The sequence below is a fragment of the Schistocerca gregaria genome, chromosome 5 (assembly GCF_023897955.1).
Source record: "Schistocerca gregaria isolate iqSchGreg1 chromosome 5, iqSchGreg1.2, whole genome shotgun sequence".
Taxonomy (NCBI): Eukaryota; Metazoa; Arthropoda; class Insecta; order Orthoptera; family Acrididae; genus Schistocerca; species Schistocerca gregaria.
In genome coordinates, this window is record NC_064924.1 from 81,833,185 (window position 1) to 81,854,912 (window position 21,728).

The 21,728-nt window shown below is 43.3% G+C and overlaps 1 protein-coding gene across 1 annotated transcript in view; it reads left to right on the top strand.

Moving 5' to 3' along the window:
• Positions 1–215: 215 nt before the first annotated feature.
• LOC126272454 (cytochrome P450 6k1-like) overlaps positions 216–21,728 on the top strand; it is a 75,412-nt gene continuing 53,899 nt past the window's right edge. The window contains exons 1-3 of the mRNA XM_049975332.1: positions 216–280; positions 11,183–11,409; positions 15,332–15,570. Of these exons, the coding sequence (XP_049831289.1) occupies positions 11,190–11,409; positions 15,332–15,570 (459 nt within the window). The 5' untranslated portion in view covers positions 216–280; positions 11,183–11,189. The remainder of the gene's footprint in view (positions 281–11,182; positions 11,410–15,331; positions 15,571–21,728) is intronic.

Below are 21,728 nucleotides of genomic sequence, written 5' to 3' on the forward strand. Positions count from 1 at the left end.
TTCAGTGCGGTCTCCAGCACTCATCTCGTTGAAGAAACGATGGACTGATGATAAACGTAGAAGATTACCAGTGGAGTACTTAACTTTGACACATTGTATAACACTGATTACTGTCGGCTGCTGTGAGAACACTTTGTGAACGCAGTGGCAGACAGGAAAACAGGCGATATCTGCTCGTGCTGCGTCATGGTGAATTTCGTTACCGCGTGAACTTTAAATCGCACAGCCGCGCTTCGGTGCTGGCAGTTTTCGTACGGGTCCGGAATCTGCAGCTCTCCCAGTGAGTACGCGCACGCCATCACTTGTCTCCTTTGTAAATGCACAGCTTGTGACCTTCCTGCTGCTGCCCCTCATGTCTGTATCCTGACACCTTCTACTTTCATACCCACCTCCGATTATATGAACAGTATTTCCATTATGTACCGAGTAGCGAGGTAGTGATCTACGTGCCGGATGCCTGAACGGGAATCTAGAGCTCTTAAGTTTCCCCGCAACCAGATCTGTCAGCACATTCCAATACATTTCCCACCATCTCGGATAAATTCACGGTGTACGACCGTGTACGCATACATTTTCATTCAACTAAGAAATATTCAAGTTTTTCAAATGACTCTGAGCATTATGGGACTTAACTTCTGAGGTCATCAGTCCCCTAGAACTTAGAACTACTTGAACCTAACTGACCTAACGACATCACACACATCCATGCCCGAGGCAGGATTCGAACTTGCGACCGCAGCGGTCGCTCGGTTCCAGACCGTAGCGCCTAGAAGCGCTCGGCAAGTCCGGCCGGAAAAAAATATAAAATTTCAATTTTGACATTTCTCATTACCTTTCCAAACTACGTCTTCGTCCTCATTTTATCTAACCTTGCGTCCTTCTTCACCTAACCCATTCTTTCAATGACGCTTTAGTCTGAAACATCGCGTGGCATGCAGCTGCAGCTCGACGCTTCCATACACGCAGTTCAATGTTTGCAATCGGAGATCAAATTTCTCAGAAGATCACTATGTTTAGGCAGAGATTGCATCACAAATGGGTAAAGATATTATGTCGAATAAGAATATTTTCATGTGTCGAACTGCATTTTTTTCCTTTCTAAAGAATTTAGTTAATGCTCATTGTGATGCGTGTGTCAAAGCATGGGAAAATTTTGTATTACAGAATGCTGCTGTTAGAGTTTATTTATTTCTCAGGCTCCGTGGAACCATGCGAGTTGGTCATGAAACGGGCCAGTACATAGTTTACAGAATGCCAATTACATAATTTATAAACAAAAGCATGAAGGGAGAACGTTCTTGAAAAATACACACTTTTCAAAAGATGCAGCAAATCCACAATTTTCGATATAAGGCAATAAATTTTGTGCTATTCTTATATGAAATTAGTACATTTGCTGTTAACTTCCTTATATTATACATACTTACATTTTTCATGGAATTTTTGAAGTTTTATTTTCAAATAGTAATATATATATACTTTTCTCTCAGAAATTATTCAAGAGATTTCTACTAAATTTTCTCTGTTTAATCTCTTTGGATACAGTAAGCTTTCCCCATGAGTTTTTCGAGTATATAAATATGACCATTTTTTAATTCTGTAAGTATAATACACTGAATCGCCAAAGAACTGGTACAGGCGTGCGTATTCGAATACAGATATGCAAACAGGCAGAATACGACGCTATGGTAGGCGACGCCTACATAAGACAACAGGTGTCTGGCGGAGTTGTTACATCTGTTACTGCTGCTGCAATGGCAGGTTATAAAGACTTAAGTGAGGTTTAACGTAGTGTTTTAGTCGGCGAACAAGCCATGGGACACAGCATCTCCATGGTAGCGATGAAGTGGGGATTTTTGCGCATGGCCATTTCACAAGTGTACCATGAATATCAGGAATTCGGTAAAACATCAAATCTCCGCCATTGCTGCGGCCGAGAAAGATCCTGAAAGAACGGGACCAACTGAAGAGCATCGTTGAACGTGACAGAAGTGCAACCCTTCCGCAAATTGCTCCGTTTTTCAATGCTGCACCATCATGCAATTGTAAGTGTGCGAACCATTCAACGAAACATCATCGATATGGGCTTTCGTAGGCGAAGGCTCACTCGTGTAACTTTGATGACTGCACGACACAAAGCTTTTCGCCTCGACTGGGCCCGTCAACACCGACATTGGACTGTTGATGACTGGAAACATGTTGCCTGGCCGGACGAGTCTCGTTTTAAATTGTATCTAGCGGATGGACGTGTACTGGTATGGAGACAACCTCATGAGCCCATAGACCCTGCATGTCAGCAGGGGAGGTGGTGGAGGTGCTGTATGGTATGAGACGTGTGCAGTTGGAGTAATGAGGGACCCCTGATACGTCTAGGTACAGCTCTGACAGGTACCACGTACGTAAGCATCCTGTCTGATCACCTACATCCATTCATGTCCATTGTACATTCCGACGGACTTGGGCAATTCCAGCAGAACAAAGCGACGCCCCACACGTCCAGAATTGCTGCAGGGTGGCTCCAGCAACACTCTTCTGAGTTTAAACACTTCCACTGGCCACCAAACGTCCCAGACATGAACAATATACAGCACATTTGGAATGCCTTGCAACGTCCTGTTCAGAAGAGATCTCCATCCCCTCGTACTCTTGCGGATTTACGGACAGCCCTGCAGAATTCAAAGTGTCAGTTCCCTCCACCACTACTTCAGACATTAATCGAGTCCACGCCACCTCGTGTTTCGGCACTTCTGTGTGATCGGGAGGCCCTACAGCATATTGGGCTGGTGTACCAGTTTCTTTGGCTCTTCAGCGTATAAAAGTCATGCAAAATTCTAATAACTTTGCCCGATGTGTCAGCTTACGCTCCAGATTTCCAAATCTACTCTTGAGGCAGCATTTATTGGCATTATAAAGTGTGCAAAATTTCATACTTCTAGCCTTCTTAGATTTTGAGGAAAAGGTACATTAACTTTAAAAAATATAATTTTTAGGGAATGCAACTTACAGTTCAATCTATCGTTTTTACTCATGTCACCTCTCCAGAAGGCCTCAAATTTGTACTCAGGGTTCTCTTTTCCTTCAAGACATCTGCTCTGGTTTCTTTTTTTCTGACTTCTTTCCTTTACCAGGTCTTGAAATGACTTTTCAGCTGCAGAGAGGCATTGTAAATCTATTTTTCTCAGGATGTCTTGAGTGACATTTCCTATCTCTCTAATACCTTCACCCTCCACAGCAACCCATCATTAAATACATGAATTACATCATATGTTGCAGTTCTGACAGCTATAGCAGATGAAAATGTAGCAAAACAAGAAATGCTTCTTCATAAACCAAGCAGCAGGTTTGTCATTCTTTCTAAGACACGAAACAGTTACAGACGATCTATAAAATAACAGAGTACATATTCCAGCCTTCTAGATGTATCCCGTGCAAGTTTGCTTCAAAGTAACCCACGGAACCGTTGTTCACCGAGCTAATAATGAAATTTTGCTTCAAAAGTAGGCATGGCAGGAAGGTCGCGACCCACACTTCATTATTTTTCAGGCACTTTGCATGTGGTTTCATCATTGAAACTTTGAGAACTTATTGTCCATGAATTCTACAAATAAATAAAAAGTAAACTGAAAATTGACTTTTTCGGTCAATTTCAGGAACATCCACCTTAAAGAATAATTAAAGACGGAAAAAAAATTGTGAGAGAAAATAGAAATAAATACCAAAAACAGAGGAAAGAATTCAGCTACTGCGAGGGACTGCTGTCCAGAACAGAAGACTTTGTAGTACAAGGAAACCTATCCACTTCATTTGAATATTTATGAAATATCACTGTTCTGCGTTAGGTCAGCTAAAAACCTACTGAAACTGAAGCCTGCTGAATAGTGCATAGGAAATCCTGTTCAAGTATGTACAGTTTTCTCGTCTAGCGTTTACTGAATGAATGTGGCAGTTAATTCTGAATGAGTCAATATTGTCAGCAACAAAGCCCATGATGGGTTATAATCATGCACAGGGACAGCAAAAGGTAGAATTCCGATACACCTGAGTAGCGAACCACATCAATGATGCCGCCCGTCCATGGACTACGAATATTCTTGATTAAAGCACAGAGTTGACCCAGATCACCATAGGACATATTAGAGTGAAAGTCAGCAAAGTAAACACACCGTCAATCTATCCTCAATCTTAAGAACTTTAAATTGTTGATTTTACTGAATCCTTAACCATCTTGATTTCGTTTTGTTGAGGTTAACCGTTCATCGGCTCTCTGAAATCCACGGGAGGAAATTACGTTTCACAGAAATAATTATGTTTAGCTACCACGAAATAATACTTCAATATACTTTACAAAGAAAAGTATGACTTGTGGAATTAATCGAGCCGTGGCTACTGTTACATTCTTTTTGTTTTCTCTGCTTTCAGTTGACCGCTTTCGACATATTTAATCTCGTCATCAATTGTTATTTATGGATTATTATTTCGGATGGCCTAGATTATATCAAAGTGGCACAGTGCATTTTTTGTACTGCCTTCCTATCGACAGAACTTCATAAATTACTATAACTGCATCCACTCTTGATGCTCCGTACGAAATACTCATACTGTTGCAAAAATATTGTGATGATCGAGAATGAAGTTTTAGAACGGAGAAACTTGCTATAAGTTTCAATAGTATTGTATTGTATTGAACTGGGGACCTAAAAACGACGGATAGGCTCCGTCCCCGCGGTAGCCCTCAGTGGTCCACAACCCCACGACAGGCTACAGCAGTCCACCCACCCCACCGACGCCCCACACCGAACCCAGGGTTACTGTGCGGTTCGGCCCCCAGTATGCTCTGGGGAACATTCACGCGGGCATCAGTGGGAGCAGTGGAGCGAGTGCAAGGCACCATGGCGGACAAGGAGTATCGTACACTGGCTGCAGACCACGTACACCCCTTCATGACGATCATCTTTCCCGACGGCAGTGGCATTTTTCAACAAGATAATGCGCCATAAGTGTGATGAAGTGGTTCGAGGAACACAGTGGCCAGTTCCAACTGTGTGCTCGCCCCACATCTCGCCAAATCTGGATCCGATCGGTGGCCGTACGGTTCTAGGCGCTTCAATCTGGAACCGCGTGACCGCTACGATCGCAGGTTCGAATCCTGCCTTGGGCATGGATGTGTGTAATGTCCTTAGGTTAGTTAGGCTTAATTAGTTCTAAGTTCTAGGCGACTGATGGCCTCAGAAGTTAAGTCGCATAGTGCTCAGAGCCATTTGAACACATCTGTCGTGCCTTTTCCCTCTAGCGACCTACAAAAACTTCATTGCTTCCATGGCATGTTGCGTCGCTGCTGGTATCCGTGCCAAAGATGGACATACCGGCTATTAGGTAGTTGGTCATAATGTTCTGGCTACCCTTTATATTTCTACTAACGCTGAAAGTGGTTCTATATCACCACTGGCAACTTAACTTTTTTCAGTGACATTCCGACTGTTCCTTATCGTTACTGATGATATTTTAGTCTTTGTCACACTTGCCACAGATATTGGACGAGTATCAGAAGAATCATTGTTGTTGTGGTTATCAGTGCTTTGGTGCAGCTCTCCATGCTACTCTATCCTGTGCAAGCTTCTCCGTCTCCAAGTACCTACTGCAACCTACATTTATCTGAAGCTGGTTAGTGTATTCATCTCTTCGTCTCCCTTACGATTTTTACCCTCCACGCTGGCCTCCAATACTAAACTGGTGATCTCTTGATGCCTCAGAACGTGTCCTACCAACCGATCCCTTCTCCTAGTCAAGTTGTGCCACAAATTGCTCTTCTCGTCAATTCTATTCAGTACCTCCTCGTTAGTTACATGATCTACCAATCTAATCTTCAGTATTCTTCTGTAGCACCACGTTTCAAAAACTTCTGTTCTCTTCTTGTCTAAACTATTTATCGTCCATGTTTCACTTCCATATGTGGCTACACTCCATACAATTATTTTCAGAAAATACGATTTCCTTACCATTGTCAGCCTACATTTTATGTCCTCTCTACTTCGACCATCATCAGCTATTTTGCTCCTCAAATAGCAAAACCCATCTACTACTTTAAGTGTCTGATTTCCTAATCTAAGTCTCTTAGCATCAGCTGATTTAATTCGACTACATTCCATTGTCCTCGTTTTGATTTTGTTGATGTTCATCTTATGTCAACCGACTTCTACAATCGCCCCTGGTGCGACGTGAGTACGATGACGTCGTATATTTTCACCTAGAGTTAATTAGAGTTTTCGTGGAAAAGAATACAAACACAAGAAACTGAATTAAACTCACCACACCGTCTGCTGCTGCGCTGCATTTGATTAATGCGAGCGCTGTGCTACAGAGTGGCTCTCCTGTTCCGCTGCTACAGTCCCTCCACAAGTAACAACAGCACGACCCACCACTGACATACTGTTCCCACGGCAGGCGAGCGTTTTCATATTTCAATTCTGTTAAATGGAATTATTATGTTTCACTCCCAGTTAGTGTATCCTCATCATTGCTTTCGACATTTGGACATCAGAACTTCGATAATTTAAAAAACTCACGAGTTTGAGGTAACACAACTTTGGCGCATACACTTCCAATGAAGCACTTACTGATTCGCAAGATCCAGCCGTTTTTCAGTTCCCTCGTGTAAATCCTTCCAATGCCGTTTATTTTTTTATACTACATTGCGTCTGTTACCTGCAGGTTTTATTTCTGTTAATTTTTAATGCGCCGCTTGTTTCTTCACGCGGTCGGTTGTCTTACTGTAGCACTGACAGCCGCCTACGTAGATAAACAACGAGATGGCGCCACGAGGTTAAAAAAGTCGTATCGAGAAATTTGATACATGTACTGCCACTTTAGCTCTATCTTATTTTTATTTCTATTTGACCAGAAAAGAAACGAAACGTCATTCCGCACTAGCGCTGCCTCTCGGCTCCCACTTTAGTCCTTTTAGATTATCGAGCCGAACGGGAAACAGAGAGATTGTTTCATCGCATGATTTACTGAATATGACGACCAAACACTGCAAGCTGTAAGATAGGTATGCAATACTTTCCTGTAATTAGCTGCTTAGCAGACATAATGGTTTCATTGCTTTTTTTCGTAGTTGCAGAGTGCAAATATGTGAAAAGCTGAAACATGCGATGCGCACTCTTTAAACAACGCAGACGGAATTACTCAGGTTCGTTGTAATCGCGGACTAATATCAAGAAGTTGTAGACTCATTATTAGTAACTAGAGTAAATACGTTGCGACTGATTTCTAATGTGTTCCATCGTAAATGTGATATTATGTCATAATCGATTATCAAAGAAAAGTCAGTCGCAACACCTAACAACAAACTGTTTGAAACTAAACAAACATTTTCTGTCATGTGTATTCCACTTTTTATACATGAGACGTATTTATGATGACACTGCATTATTGCTGATCGCTTGCTGTTTGCAGTGATACAATACGATCCTTCAGAAATTATATTATAGGATTACTGTAAAAAAAAAGTTCATCTGCGCAAGATCAATTTCTGATGGTCACACGACGTATCGTCCTAGCAGATTTGCCACCTGCCAGCAACGGTGGCACACCTGTTCTCTGGAGGCCGACGGCCGAATTCTCGGCATCACTTTGGATCATCGACTTACTGCACAACCAGGAAGAGGGATCCAATCGTTTACACAAGCTATGCCCCTTTTTGAACCCGACTTCGACGCTTCCTCCACGTGTCGGTGTCTCACTGTACAAGGCGCTTTTCCGCCTCGTCATCAAGTTTGCCGCCGTCGTCTGGGGGAGGGCAGCCGAAGATCACATGAAGAAGAATCGCGTTCTCCACCTGGCTCTGCACCTACTAAGAGGTTTTCCATCTGGACTCCTTCACGATATCGTGGAAGTCCCACGTCTGCAAGACCATTTCCGGACGATTTCCCGTACCTTCTAAAAGCAGACTCAGCAGTCGCAGAAGATGAAGAAACATACGCTGGACCGAAAAATTCAGCGCAGCGTCACAACAAGATGGCCGCATCTCTTGCTGTGCAAGCAGCCCTTGTAGAAGAAACCAAAAGCTGGACAAGCACAAGCTAATCCAAACCTGAAGGCCACGTTCATCAGCATTGCATCGGGGACAAAAACACGGTGTTGCGAACTCTAACACCTTCAGGCGGCCAAGAGACACCGTGGAGTCCCAGCAGCGGCGAAGCACCACCACTTGCGCAACTGCCTCCGTGGCCGAGGTCGGGGCATGGCGGTGTGTTACGTTTTACAAGCTGCGCCCGAAAACAATCTCGACTCGTGTTTTCACCTGACGACGACTCACGAGGCGCTCCAGCGCCATGTGCTGTACCGGACAGGACTAGCGAATTATTCAGGCGCATTATTCGAGGATCATTCTGCCCATTGCTGCGTTCCGAGTACGAGACGGCACACTTGAAAACGACTCAAGGAATATCATTGCCCTCCGAGGAAGCTGTTTAGATGGAGCCTCCCCTTCATTAATTTGCGAGAAGACGACTCGGAAGTTTCAGGTGGCGGTAGTCGGTAGTAGGATCCGGTGGGAGATGGGGGACACAAAAAATTCGCCTGTGCGGTGGGGCTTCTCGAACCAGAGGTAAGCTGGTTCGAATCCTGGTGGTGGAAGAAATTTTCACTGCCAGTATCTGGCCTGCAGGAGGAGGAGAGGTGGTGGTGAAAAGTTTCTGATCACCAGACTTTGCGTCAAGGTCCTGGTTTTAACACCAAACCTCTCCGGAGTCGCTCATGAAGTAAGAGCATGTGAGACTGCTAATGGTGATCCGTCCGTCGAATGAGAACGTTAATATCGGTGCGGGGTAGACTATGTGACAGCACCTGGTATCACCTTCTCCCTTCTGACATCATCTCCAACACGAACATGACACTGCACCACGCACACAGCCATTACAGTCACCTACACTTAAAGGATACACTTGCGCACATTGTTCCCATACTTCGTGCCTCTTGGCGCGAAGAATAGGAAACATGTTTGCAATTAGGCGGCTGAACCAGCTATTCAAGGTCTCCCAGCCGTTCGTGTCACGGGACTTCACTTCTTTACCCCTAGCGCGATGCGCCGGTGAACCCAGCGAGGACCATAACCACCTGAAGATGTCGAACACTTGTTTCAACGAAATATTGTGGAAGTTGCACAGTGCTAAAAATGTTCAAATGTGTGTGAAATATTATGGGACTTAACTGCTAAGGTCATCAGTCCCTAGGCTTACACACTACTTATCCTGAATTATCCTAAGGACAAACACACACACCCATGCCCGAAGGAGGACTCGAACCTCCGCCGGCACATTGTTATTCGGAGGCAAATCAGAGAAGTTTATGTCTAAGGTTAGATTAATTACAGCAAGCAGAGGCATTTAAATGATCATTATTCCCCGGCTCCAAACGTGATTGGACGGTAAATAAGCCCCAATAACTCGTACAATGGGAAGTACCCTCTGCCGTCCACTTCACTGTTGTCCACAGAGAGCGGGTGAAGAGTTCTCTTTTTATTTCAGATTGCCTTTAGCCGAGTATCAACAGCGGATGCGCTTCTTTTCATACCGTTACTGCCGCTTCGTCACAAACATTCCGGTTAGCAGCGTTTCTCCTTCTTTGATGTATTAATCTTTGGACAGGTGTGGACCGCCTACTCTCCTCTATGAGCACCTACAGTACATACTTCCGTCCGAACTCTGATTTATCTTACCTTATCAAGATGATTGTTTTCCACTACGTTCAAAATGGTTCAGATGGTTCTAAGCACTAAGGGACTTAACATCTGAGGTCATCAGTCCCTATTCTTAGAACTACGTAAACCTAACTAACCTAAGGACATCACACACATCCATGCCCGAGGCGGAATTCGAACCTGCAACCGTAACAGCCGCGTGGTTCCAGACTGAAGCGCCTAGAACAGCTCGGCCATCGCGGCCGGTTTTCCACTACGTAGATGGAACTCTATGAAGTATTTTGGCATTTCTAGGTGAAAACTGGTAACAGTAATTTCTAAGAGATCTCGGCGCAACGAAAAATGCCTTTGTTTTCATAATTGCCAGCTGAACTCGCTTATCAACTCTGTGACACACTCTCTCTATTACATAAAGAGCTACACTTCACTGAACTGTTTCGGTATCCTCCGTCCACCGTATCTGGTAAGGATCTTACACCGTGTAGTAATACTACAGCACATGACAGAAAACGAAGACTAGGCAGTGTCTTCAGTAGATTTATCGAACTGCTAAGTTTTCTGCCGTTCATACACAGTCTTTAGATCGCCTTCCCCGTAATATTTTCTATGCAACAGCTCCAATTTAAGTTGTTCGTAAATCATAATCCTAGAAACTTATTTAAACTGATAATTTCTAAATTTGAGTGATTTATCCTGTAACGAAATTTAACGAATTTTCATTATTTTCTGTTTATACACGGCGTAAATGATAACTGTTAACAGCGTACCACAGAGATGTAGTCGAGACGAACAGATTTATGTAGAACACTTGTTGTCTTGTTGTCAACAGCCTGAAATCAGCCTACAAAAGCCACTTAGGTTACTATGCATACGTGATAACACGGCTTCATTTCTTTTTCTCGCTAGAATCGTCCTTGATTATCAACAATTTATTCTTCTTGCACCTACGCAATGTAAAACTGACGTTTGTGAAAATTTTACATCAAAATATGGTGAATTTTCATAACATAAAATTAACAATTACATCTATTTGTTTGTTTGGCCTTCCTTGTACTAAACTACTGTGCTCCTGACCATTTAGGCCCAGTTGTAAAAGCAATTAGTTTTTTCTTTCATTACCCAACGGGAAAGTTTCATTGAAATTGTAACGAGTTAGCCGATTAAGCCGGTGGCATAAGAGAGCTAGAAGACACTGCCTGTAGTTGTCACGCAGTGCGCACTATCTGTAGCATACGTAGCGCTTGTAGGCCAGATAGAGGTTTGTTTCTGGGCTTGATGGGCCACAAGCGTTTTGCATGAATTCGTTCCCACTGCCTTTCCCTGCAACACTGTGCTGCGTTGTAAACAGTTTTCGTTTACGCACTGTATCGCTCTTTTACTTTACATGTTTCATAACCGCTCTGCTAATTACGCCCTGCTGAATGTTGAAATGATACTTTAATCGCATGGAATGATAACGCTGTTTCTTTATTTGTGTTCCAGACTGAAGATGGGTCTCTACTTCGATTCCTGGATGACAGAATTGTTCGTCGTTCTGTCGGTGGCCACTTTCGCTCTCTACTTGTGGTTCGATCGTGCTTTCAAATACTGGAAGAACAAGGGAGTGCCCTATGTGGAGCCGAGCTTCCCGTTCGGAAACGTGCAGAAGTGCTTGCTGGGCCAGAAGACGCTTTCAGACTGGGCTTACGACTTGTACAAACAGTTACCAGGTAGGCAATTTGTGACAGATCTCGCCTCGCGGTAACATTTGTCTATCGGGACGATGACGAAAGTCACTCTTGTTTAATTATAAAGAAAACACCAGCACATCAACAACTTTCTGGCCTACATCGTGTAAGGTGATAGCCGGCGCTGTGACAGAGCGGTTATAAGCGCTTCAGTCGGGAACCGCGCTGCTACGGTCGCAGGTTGGAATCCTGCCTCGGGCATGGATGTGTGTGATGTCCTTAGGTTAGTTAGGTTTAAGTATTTATAAGTCTAGGGGACTGATGACCTCAGATGTTATGTCCCATAGTGCTTAGAGCCATTTGAACCATTTTTTGTAAGGTGATCCCATTTCCGTGTCATCTCATAATTTCACTACCTTCTCAGTAAGTAAACCTGTAATGTAGGTGAATAAATTCACTCTGAAGTCAACCCCATTTTTATATACAAGTTTGATAAGAAAAACCGTCTTTAAGGTGTAATTATGTAATAGGCGTATTTAAACTGTTTTAGCATGTAATTATCTGAACTGTTTCTTATTTAAATTGTTTTGTTAATTAAATTGCATTGTGTATTATTGAGAAAGAGCAGGAAACCGCGCATAGATACATTTTGAGAAAGAGCGGGAAACAGCGCGCAGTAATACATCTGTAATGGTAGCAGGGATTGTCTGCACCAAAAACCATTGTTGGCGGCGAGACCGCACTTTTGTAGCATTGAGCGTTGGAAGCGAGCAGTTGCGAGTAAGATGTGAGACGAGGCAGTCGTAGCTAGCGAGACATGAGAGGAGGTCGCTGTAAGCGAGGTATGAATTAACACTTTGAAAGAAGCGGTGTGCTCGCCAGCCACTCGCTATATGTAGCGCAATGCTAGTTTTTAAGAATTTTTGTAAAGAACTATGCCCCTTGTAATTGTTTGTCAAGATCGTTCTCAGAATATAGTTATGTAATTTTGATGGAAAATTAGGTATGTAGCGCAACGCTACTTTTTAAGAATTTTTGTAAAGAACTATGCCCCTTGTAATTGTTTGTCAAGATCGTTCTCAGAATATAGTTAACTTCTACCAGATTAAATGCATTAAGAATTTTCTATCCCAAAATCATTCACGTAAATGCTTTACGGAATTTATTGTTATCTTAAAAGAAAAGTCTAAACTGAGCTTCAGCTTTTATCTAATCTAAATTAACTTCAACTTAAAGAATTCCAGTCACAAAGTATTATGAAACTCCACCAGCAGCTTATAATTATGTTAAAGAGAAGTAAGTATATTCATTCCACAGTTTGCTGTAGCAGTCAGATGGCGATCCAGTATAAATAATTAAAGGTAAGAATCAGTCTTAATAATTTCAGGTAACGACTGAGGGCCACGGCGACAACACATTTTATGTTTCGTCGTAATAATCAGCAGGTAGTCTTGACAGAGCAGCAGTTAAAAGATTTTAAGAGACGCAGCGTTCAGTCAGCAAGCAAACGTTCATCCAATATTAGACGGGAAGGTTTCAAAGGAAAGAAACTGTTTAGAAGAGTGTTGTAGCTATAGGCACATCATTTGAAGCATGTGGTAAATCGGTGGAAATCAGAACGGGGGTCGCAAGGAAGGTAAACCACTGGGGAGGGCCATCAAAGCAGCGTCGGTAGAATCAGAACAGGAAGAGAGAGCACCTCTGATGCCGAAATGGTTGTGATGGAGCGGCAAGGGTAACGATGACGGTCGCTGGCAACAAGAACAAAAACTGGAAATAAGAAGTGATAACTTTAACATCGAATATAGATTTATGTATCAGGAAGTCGTTTCTGAAAGTATTTGTATGGAGTGTAGCCATGTATGGAAGTGAAACATGGACGATAACTAATTTGGACAAGAAGAGAATAGAAGCTTTCGAAATGTGGTGCTATAGAAGAATGCTGAAGATAAGGTGGATAGATCACGTAACTAATGAGGAGGTATTGAACAGGATTGGGAAGAAGAGAAGTTTGTGGCACAACTTGACTAGAAGAAGGGATCGGTTGGTAGGACATGTTTTGAGGCATCAAGGGATCACAAATTTAGCATTGGAGGGCAGCATGGAGGGTAAAAATCGTAGAGGGAGACCAAGAGATGAATACACTAAGCAGATTCAGAAGGATGTAGGTTGCAGTAGGTACTGGGAGATGAAGAAGCTTGCACAGGATAGAGTAGCATGGAGAGCTGCATCAAACCAGTCTCAGGACTGAAGAGAACAACAACAACAACAACAACAACTGAAAAGTGTGGTCAAGTGTTTAACTGGAACACTGTGAGGCCCACACATCTCTAGGAGTGGTACTTGATATATCTCTCACTTCCAAGAGGCACTGCATTGACTGAAAGTGGAAAGTCTGCATCAGGAACGATATTGTACGGAAACTGGCAGGATCACAGCAGGTTAGTCAAAGTGAAACTCTACGGACCTCTGTAATGCCACGTTATTAACCTGTAGCAACACGTCTTGTTTGGTATATTTTAACATACGCCTAACACGTGAACGTAGCTTTCAATGACATTTCGTCGGTGAGTGCCAAACGACGTATCGCTTGGTGTAAGGAGCGTAAAAATCAGACGATTTAACAGTGGGAAAACTTTGTGTAGAGTGACGAATCACGGTACAGAATGCGGCGATCCGATTGCAGGGTGTGGGTATGGTGAATGCCCGGTGAACGTCATCTGCCAGCGTGTGTAGTGCCAACAGTAAAATTCGGCGGCGGTGGTGTTATGGTGTGGTCGTGTTTTTCATGGAATGGAATTTGCACTCCTTGTAGTTTTGCGTGGCACTATCACAGCACAGGCATACATCGATGTTTTAAGAACCTTCTTGCTTCTCACTATTGACAAGCAATTCGGGGGATGGCGATAGCATCTTTCGACACGATCGAGTACCTCTTCATAATGCATGGCCTGTGGCGGAGTGGTTACACGACAATAACATCCCTGTAATAGACTGGCCTGCACAGAGTCCTGACCTGAATCTTATAGAACACCTTTGGGATATTTCGAACGGCAAATTCGTGGCTGGCCTCACCGAACAACATGGTTACCTCTCCTCAGTGCAGCATTCCGTGACGAACGGACTGCCATTCCCCATTCCTTCCAGCACCTGACTGGATGTAGACCTGGGAGAGTGGAAGTTTTTATTAAAGCTAAGCGTGGGTTAACACCATATTGAATTTCTGCGTTACCGATGGAGGGCGCCACGAACTTGTAAGTCATTTTCACCCAGGTGTCCGGACACTTTTGATCACATAGTGTAGCTGCGAATAAGTAAAGGAAGATAGCGCAGCAGGAGAGAACCTATCCTCTGTATGGACACGAACCGCACCCGCAACGACTGAAGACAAGGAGGATTTTCCATAAAACATCGACGGCTCTTAGAACCATTGCTGAAATACACACTTAATACACACACGCACCACGAGAGAATAACCGAATGGGACAGAAATCGGTAGACCTGATGTACCTGAACAGCCGGACAAATGATTACAATTTCAGAAAATTGGACGATTTATTCAAGACAACAGCTTCAGAAATTGAGCAAGTCAGTAACGTGTTGGTCCACCTCTGACCATGGGAGCTGGCGATTGAAGAGTCACTGGAGGGAGTGCATTACGCTAAATAGGTGTGTGTGTGTGGGGGGGGGGGGGGGGGGGGGAGAGAGGAGAAGAACAGACGGAAAAATATAATCAGAAATACCACGACGCTGCCTTCTTGAGACCTTTACAGATTTACGAAACATAGCGTAATACAAATATCACTCATTAAATGTATTGTGTTCAATTTATTACGTTTTCCTTATTTAATCAACACAGTATCGCATAGTACGAGTCACGCATTTGAAATGTGAAGTTAAGTGCGTGAGCTGTTCTTCCAATGCTCTCACTCACTTGCCTTTTCTGCATTTTTCTTTTTCGCAGGAGGACGCTATATTGGGTTCTATTCCTTCCGCCGGCCACACCTTCTGGTTCGCGATCCAGACCTGATACGTCACATACTCGTGAAGGATAGTTCGACGTTCGTAGATAGAGGATTCTTCATCGACGATGAAGAGCCTCTCAACTACAACCTGTTTCTCCTGGGAGGGCACAAGTGGAGGCAGCTGAGAGTCAAGCTGACGCCCACGTTCACGTCCGGCAAGTTGAAGGGCATGTTCAAGGTGAGCTGGAAGGGCATGTTCAAGGTGAGCTGGAAGGGCATGTTCAAGGTGAGCTGGAAGGGCATGTTCAAGATGAGCTGGAAGCAGGGCCAGTGCGGCGTGACTCAAGGTCTGAATGAACTGTGGTCTCTTACTGCCAATGTTGTTGTTGTCTTCAGTCCTGAGACTGGTTTGATGCAGCTCTCCATGCTACTCTATCCTGTGCAAGCTGCTTCATCTCCCAGTACCTACTGCAACCTATATCCTTCTGAATCTGCTTAGTGTATTCATCTCTTGGTCTCCCTCTACGATTTTTACCCCCCACGCTGCCCTCCAATGCTAAATTTGTGATCTCTTGATGCCTAAAAACATGTACTACCAACCGATCCCTTCTTCTAAACAAGTTGTGCCAAGAACTTCCCTTCTCCCCAATCCTATTCAATACCTCCTCATTAGTTACGTGATCTACCCATCTAATCTTCAGCATTCTTCTGTAGCACCACATTTCGAAAGCTTCTATTCTCTTCTTGTCCAAACTAGTTATCGTCCATGTTTCACTTCCATACATGGCTATACTCCAAACAAATACTTTCAGAAATGACTTCCTGAAACATAAATCTATATTCGATGTTAACAAATTTCTCTTCTTCAGAATCGCTTACCTTGCCATTGCCAGTCTACATTTTATATCCTCTCTACTTCGACCTTCATCAGTTATTTTACTTCCTAAATAGCAAAACTCCTTTACTACTTTAAGTGTCTCATTTCCTAATCTAATTCCCTCAGCATCACCCGATTTAATTGGACTACATTCCATTATCCTCGTTTTGCTTTTGTTGATGTTCATCTTATATCCTCTTTTCAAGACACTGTCCATTCCGTTCAACTGCTCTTCCAAGTCCTTTGCCGTCTCTGACAGAATTACAATGTCATCGGCGAACCTCAAAGTTTTTACTTCTTCTCCATGAATTTTAATACCTACTCCAAATTTTTCTTTTGTTTCCTTTACTGCTTGCTCAATATACAGATTGAATAACATCGGAGAGAGGCTACAACCCTGTCTCACTCCTTTCCCAACCACTGCTTCCCTTTCATGCCCCTCGACTCTAATAACTGCCATCTGGTTTCTGTACAAATTGTAAATAGCCTTTCGCTCCCTGTATTTAACCCCTGCCACCTTCAGAATTTGAAAGAGAATATTCCAGTCAACATTGTCAAAAGCTTTCTCTAAGTCTACAAATGCTAGAAACGTAGGTTTGCCTTTTCTTAATCTTTCTTCTAAGATAAGTCGTAAGGTCAGTATTGCCTCACGTGTTCCAACATTTATACAGAATCCAAACTGATCCTCCCTGAGGTCCGCATCTACCAGTTTTTCCATTCGTCTGTAAAGAATTCGCGTTAGTATATTGCAGCTGTGGCTTATTAAACTGATAGTTTGGTAATTTTCACATCTGTCAGCACCTGCTTTCTTTGGGATTGGAATTATTACATTCTTCTTGAAGTCTGACGGTATTTCACCTGTCTCATCCATCTTGCTCACCAGCTGGTAGAGTTTTGTCATGACTGGCTCTCCCAAGGCCGTCAGTAGTTCTAATGGAATGTTGTCTACTCCGGGGGCCTTGTTTCGACTCAGGTCTTTCAGTGCTCTGTCAAACTCTTCACGCAGTATCTTACCTCCCATTTCGTATTCATCTACATCCTCTTCCATTTCCATAATATTGTCCTCAAGTACATCGCCCTTGTATAAACCTTCTATATACTCCTTCCACCTTTCTGCCTTCCCTTCTTTGCTTAGAACTGGGTTGCCATCTGAGCTCTTGATGTTCATACACGTGGTTCTCTTCTCTCCAAAGGTCTCTTTAATTTTCCTGTAGGCAGTATCTATCTTACCCCTAGTGAGATAAGCTTCTAAGTCCTTACATTTGTCCTCTAGCCATCCCTGCTTAGCCATTTTGCACTTCCTGTCGATCTCATTTTTGAGACGTTTGTATTCCTTTTTGCCTGCTTCATTTACTGCATTTTTATATTTTCTCCTTTCATCAATTAAATTCAATATTTCTTCTGTTACCCAAGGATTTCTAGCAGCCCTCGTCTTTTTACCTACTTTATTCTCTGCTGCCTTCACTACTTCATCCCTCACAGCGACCCATTCTTCTTCTACTGTGTTTCTTTCCCCCATTGCTGTCAGTTGTTCCCTTATGCTCTCCTTGAAACTCTGTACAACCTCTGGTTCTTTCAGCTTATCCAGATCCCATGTCCTTATATCCCACCTTTTTGCAGTTTCTTCAGTTTTAACCTACAGGTCATAGCCAATAGATTGTGGTCAGAGTCCACATCTGCCCCTGGCAATGTCCTACAATTTAAAACCTGATTTCTAAATCTCTGTCTTACCATTATATAATCTATCTGATACCTTTTAGTATCTCCAGGATTCTTCCATGTATACAACCTTCTTTTATGATTCTTGAACCAAGTGTTAGCTACGATTAAGTTATGCTTTATGCAAAATTCTACCAGTCGGCTTCCTCTTTCATTTCTTACCCCCAATCCATATTCACCTACTATGTTTCCTTCTCTCCCTTTTCCTACTGACGAATTCCAGTCACCCATGACTATTAAATTTTCGTCTCCCTTCACTACCTGAATAATTTCCTTTTTATCTCATCATACATTTCTTCAATTTGTTCATCATCTGCAGAGCTAGTTGGCATATAAACTTGTACTACTGTAGTAGGCATGGGCTTTGTGTCTATCTTGGCCACAATAATGCGTTCACTATGCTGTTTGTAGTAGCTTACGCGCACTCCTATTTTTTTATTCATTATTAAACCTACTCCTGCATTACCCCTATTTGATTTTGTATTTATAACCCTGTATTCACCTGACCAAAAGTCTTGTTCCTCCTGCCACTGAACTTCACTAATTCCCACTATATCTAACTTTAACCTATCCATTTCCCTTTTTAAATTTTCTAACCTACCTGCCCGATTAAGGGATCTGACATTCCACGCTCCGATCCGTAGAACGCCAGTTTTCTTTCTCCTGATAACGACGTCCTCCTGAGTAGTCCCCGCCCGGAGATCCGAATGGGGGACTGTTTTACCTCCGGAATATTTTACCCAAGAGGATGTCATCATCATTTAATCATACAGTAAAGCTTCATGTCCTCGGGAAAAATTACGGCTGTAGTTTCCCCTTGCTTTCAGCCGTTCGCAGTACCAGCACAGCAAGGCCGTTTTGGTTAATGTTGCAAGGCCAGATCAGTCAATCATCCAGACTGTTGCCCCTGCAACTACTGAAAAGGCTGCTGCCCCTTTTCAGGAACCACACGTTTCTCTGGCCTCTCAACAGATACCCCTCCGTTGTGGTTGCACCTACGGTACGGCCATCTGTATCGCTGAGGCACGCAAGCCTCCCCACCAACGGCAAGGTCCGTGGTTCATGGGGGGGCTCACTGCCAAGAGGGAGCGTAAAACTGTTAGCATAGAACAGGTCAACAGCCATTACTGGCATTCCTCATTCTGTTACGATCAAGTCAGAATAATGGGAGACAACTCAAATACTGAATGTGACTCGGCGCATAAAGAAAAATAGAGGATTCTGCAAGTAATTACGAGAGAAAGGAACGAAAAGAACAGCTAACTCCAAACACTGGTCTGTGCAAGACGCTTCACCACTACATGTCTTGTGCAGCCTACATCAATGGGAACCTCAGTTTCCCTCTACAATTTATATCCCACACACTTCTCTCCATTACCACACTGACGAGTCCTTGATGCTTCAGGAAGTAACGTATCGGTCGACTACCTCTTTTGGTAAAGTTATGCCATAAATCTCTCTCTTCTCAATTCGACCCTGTACCTCCTCATTCGTCATTCAATCTACACATCTGATTTTCAGCATTCTTCTATAGTGCAATATTCCATATTTTCTAGTCTTCTCTTACTTGGATCGGCAACGTTCGTAAGGGGTATGAAGTAGCAAATCGTACCCTTTTCTCTTCTCTGATTCTCTGGAACTATCGGAGCTGAGCACATGTTTGTTTCGGCAGGGGCATTGTCTTGCGTTTACGTTCAACAATCTACATATACATCTACATCTATACTCCGCAAGCCACCTGACGGTGTGTGGCGGAGGGTACCTTGAGTACCTCTATCGGTTCTCCCTTCTATTCCAGTCTCGTATTGTTCGCGGAAAGAAGGATTGTCGGTATTCCTCTGTGTGGTCTCTAATCTCTCTGATTTTATCCTCATGGTCTCTTCGCGAGATATACGAAGGAGGGATCAATATACTGCTCGACTCCTCGGTGAAGGTATGTTCTCGAAACTTCAACAAAAGCCCGTACCGAGCTACTGAGCGTCTCTCCTGCAGAGTCTTCCACTGGAGTTTATCAATCATCCCCGTAACCCTTTCGCGATTACTAAATGATCCTGTAACGAAGCGCACTGCTCTCCGTTGGATCTTCTCTATCTCTTCTATCAACCCTATCTGGTACGGATCCGACACTGCTGAGCAGTATTCAAGCAGTGTGCAAACAAGCGTACTGTAACATACTTCGCCGGCCAGAGTGGCCGAGCGGTTCTAGGCGCTGCAGTCTGGAACCGCACGACCGCTACGGTCGCAGGTTCGAATCCTACCTCGAGCATGGATGTGTGTGATGTCCTTAGGTTAGTTAGGTTTAAGTAGTTCTAAGTTCTAGGGGACTGATGACCTCAGAAGTTAAGTCCCATAGTGCTCAGAGCCATTTTTTTTGTAACCTACTGCCTTTGTTTTCGGATTGCATTTCCTTAGGATTCTTTCAATGGATCTCAGTCTGGAATCTGCTTTACCGACGATCAACTTTATGTGATCATTCCATTTTAAATCACTCCTAATGCGTACTCCCAGATAATTTATGGAATTAACTGCTTCCAGTTGCTGAACTGCTATTTTGTAGCTAAATGATAAGGGATCTTTCTTTCTATGTATTCGCAGCACATTACACTTGCCTACATTGAGATTCAATTGCCATTCCCTGCACCATGCGTTAATTCGCTGCAAATCCTCGTGCATTTCAGTACAATTTTGCATTGTTACAACCTCTCGATATACCACAGTATCATCCGCAAAAAGCCTCAGTGAACTTCCGATGTCATCCACATGGTCATTTATGTATATTGTGAATAGCAACGGTCCTACGACACTCCTCTGCGGCACACCTGAAATCACTCATACTTCGGAAGACTTCTCTCCATTGAGAATGACATGCTGCGTTCTGTTATACAGGAACTCTTCAATCCAATTAAACAATTGGTCTGATAGTCCATATGCTCTTACTTTGTTCATTAAACGACTGTGGGGAACTGTATCGAACGCCTTGCGAAAGTCAAGAAACACGGCATCCACTTGTGAACCCGTGTCTATGGCTCTCTGAGTCTCGTGGACGCATAGCGCGAGCTAGGTTTCACACGACCGTCTTTTTCGAAACCCATGCTGCTTCCTACAGAGTAGCTTTCTAGTCTCCAGAAAAGTCATTATACTCGAACATAATACGTGTTCCAAAATTCTACAACTCATCGGCGTTCCTATAGTTCTGCACATCTGTTCGACGTACCTTCTTGAAAAGGGGGTGACCTGTGCCCTTTTCCAATCCTTTGGAACGCTACGCTCTTCTAGAGACCTACGGTACACCGGTGCAAGAAGGGGGGCAGGTTCCTTCGCGTACTCTGTGTAAAATCGAACTGGTAACCCATCAGGTCCAGCGGCCTTTCCTGTTTTGAGCAATTTTAATTGTTTGTAGCACCACATTTCAAAACTTTCTATTCCCTTCTTGTCTAAACAGTATGTCGTCCATGCTGCACTTCCATACATGGCTACACTCCATACAAATAATTTCAGAAAAGACTTCCTAACACTTAAATCTTTATTCTATTTTAATAAATTTCTCTTCCTTCGAAACGCTTTCCTAGACATTGCCAGTCTACATTTCATATCCTCTTTGCTTCGGCCATCATCAGTTATTTTGCTGCCCAAAGAACAAAACTCATCTACTACTTGGAGTACCTCGTTTCCTAATGTAATTCTCTCAGCAGCCCCTAAGTGAACTCGTCTGCATTCCACTATCCTTGATTCGCTTTTGCTTGTGTTCATCTTATGTCATCCTTTCAAGACACTGTCCATTCTATTCAACTGCTTCACGA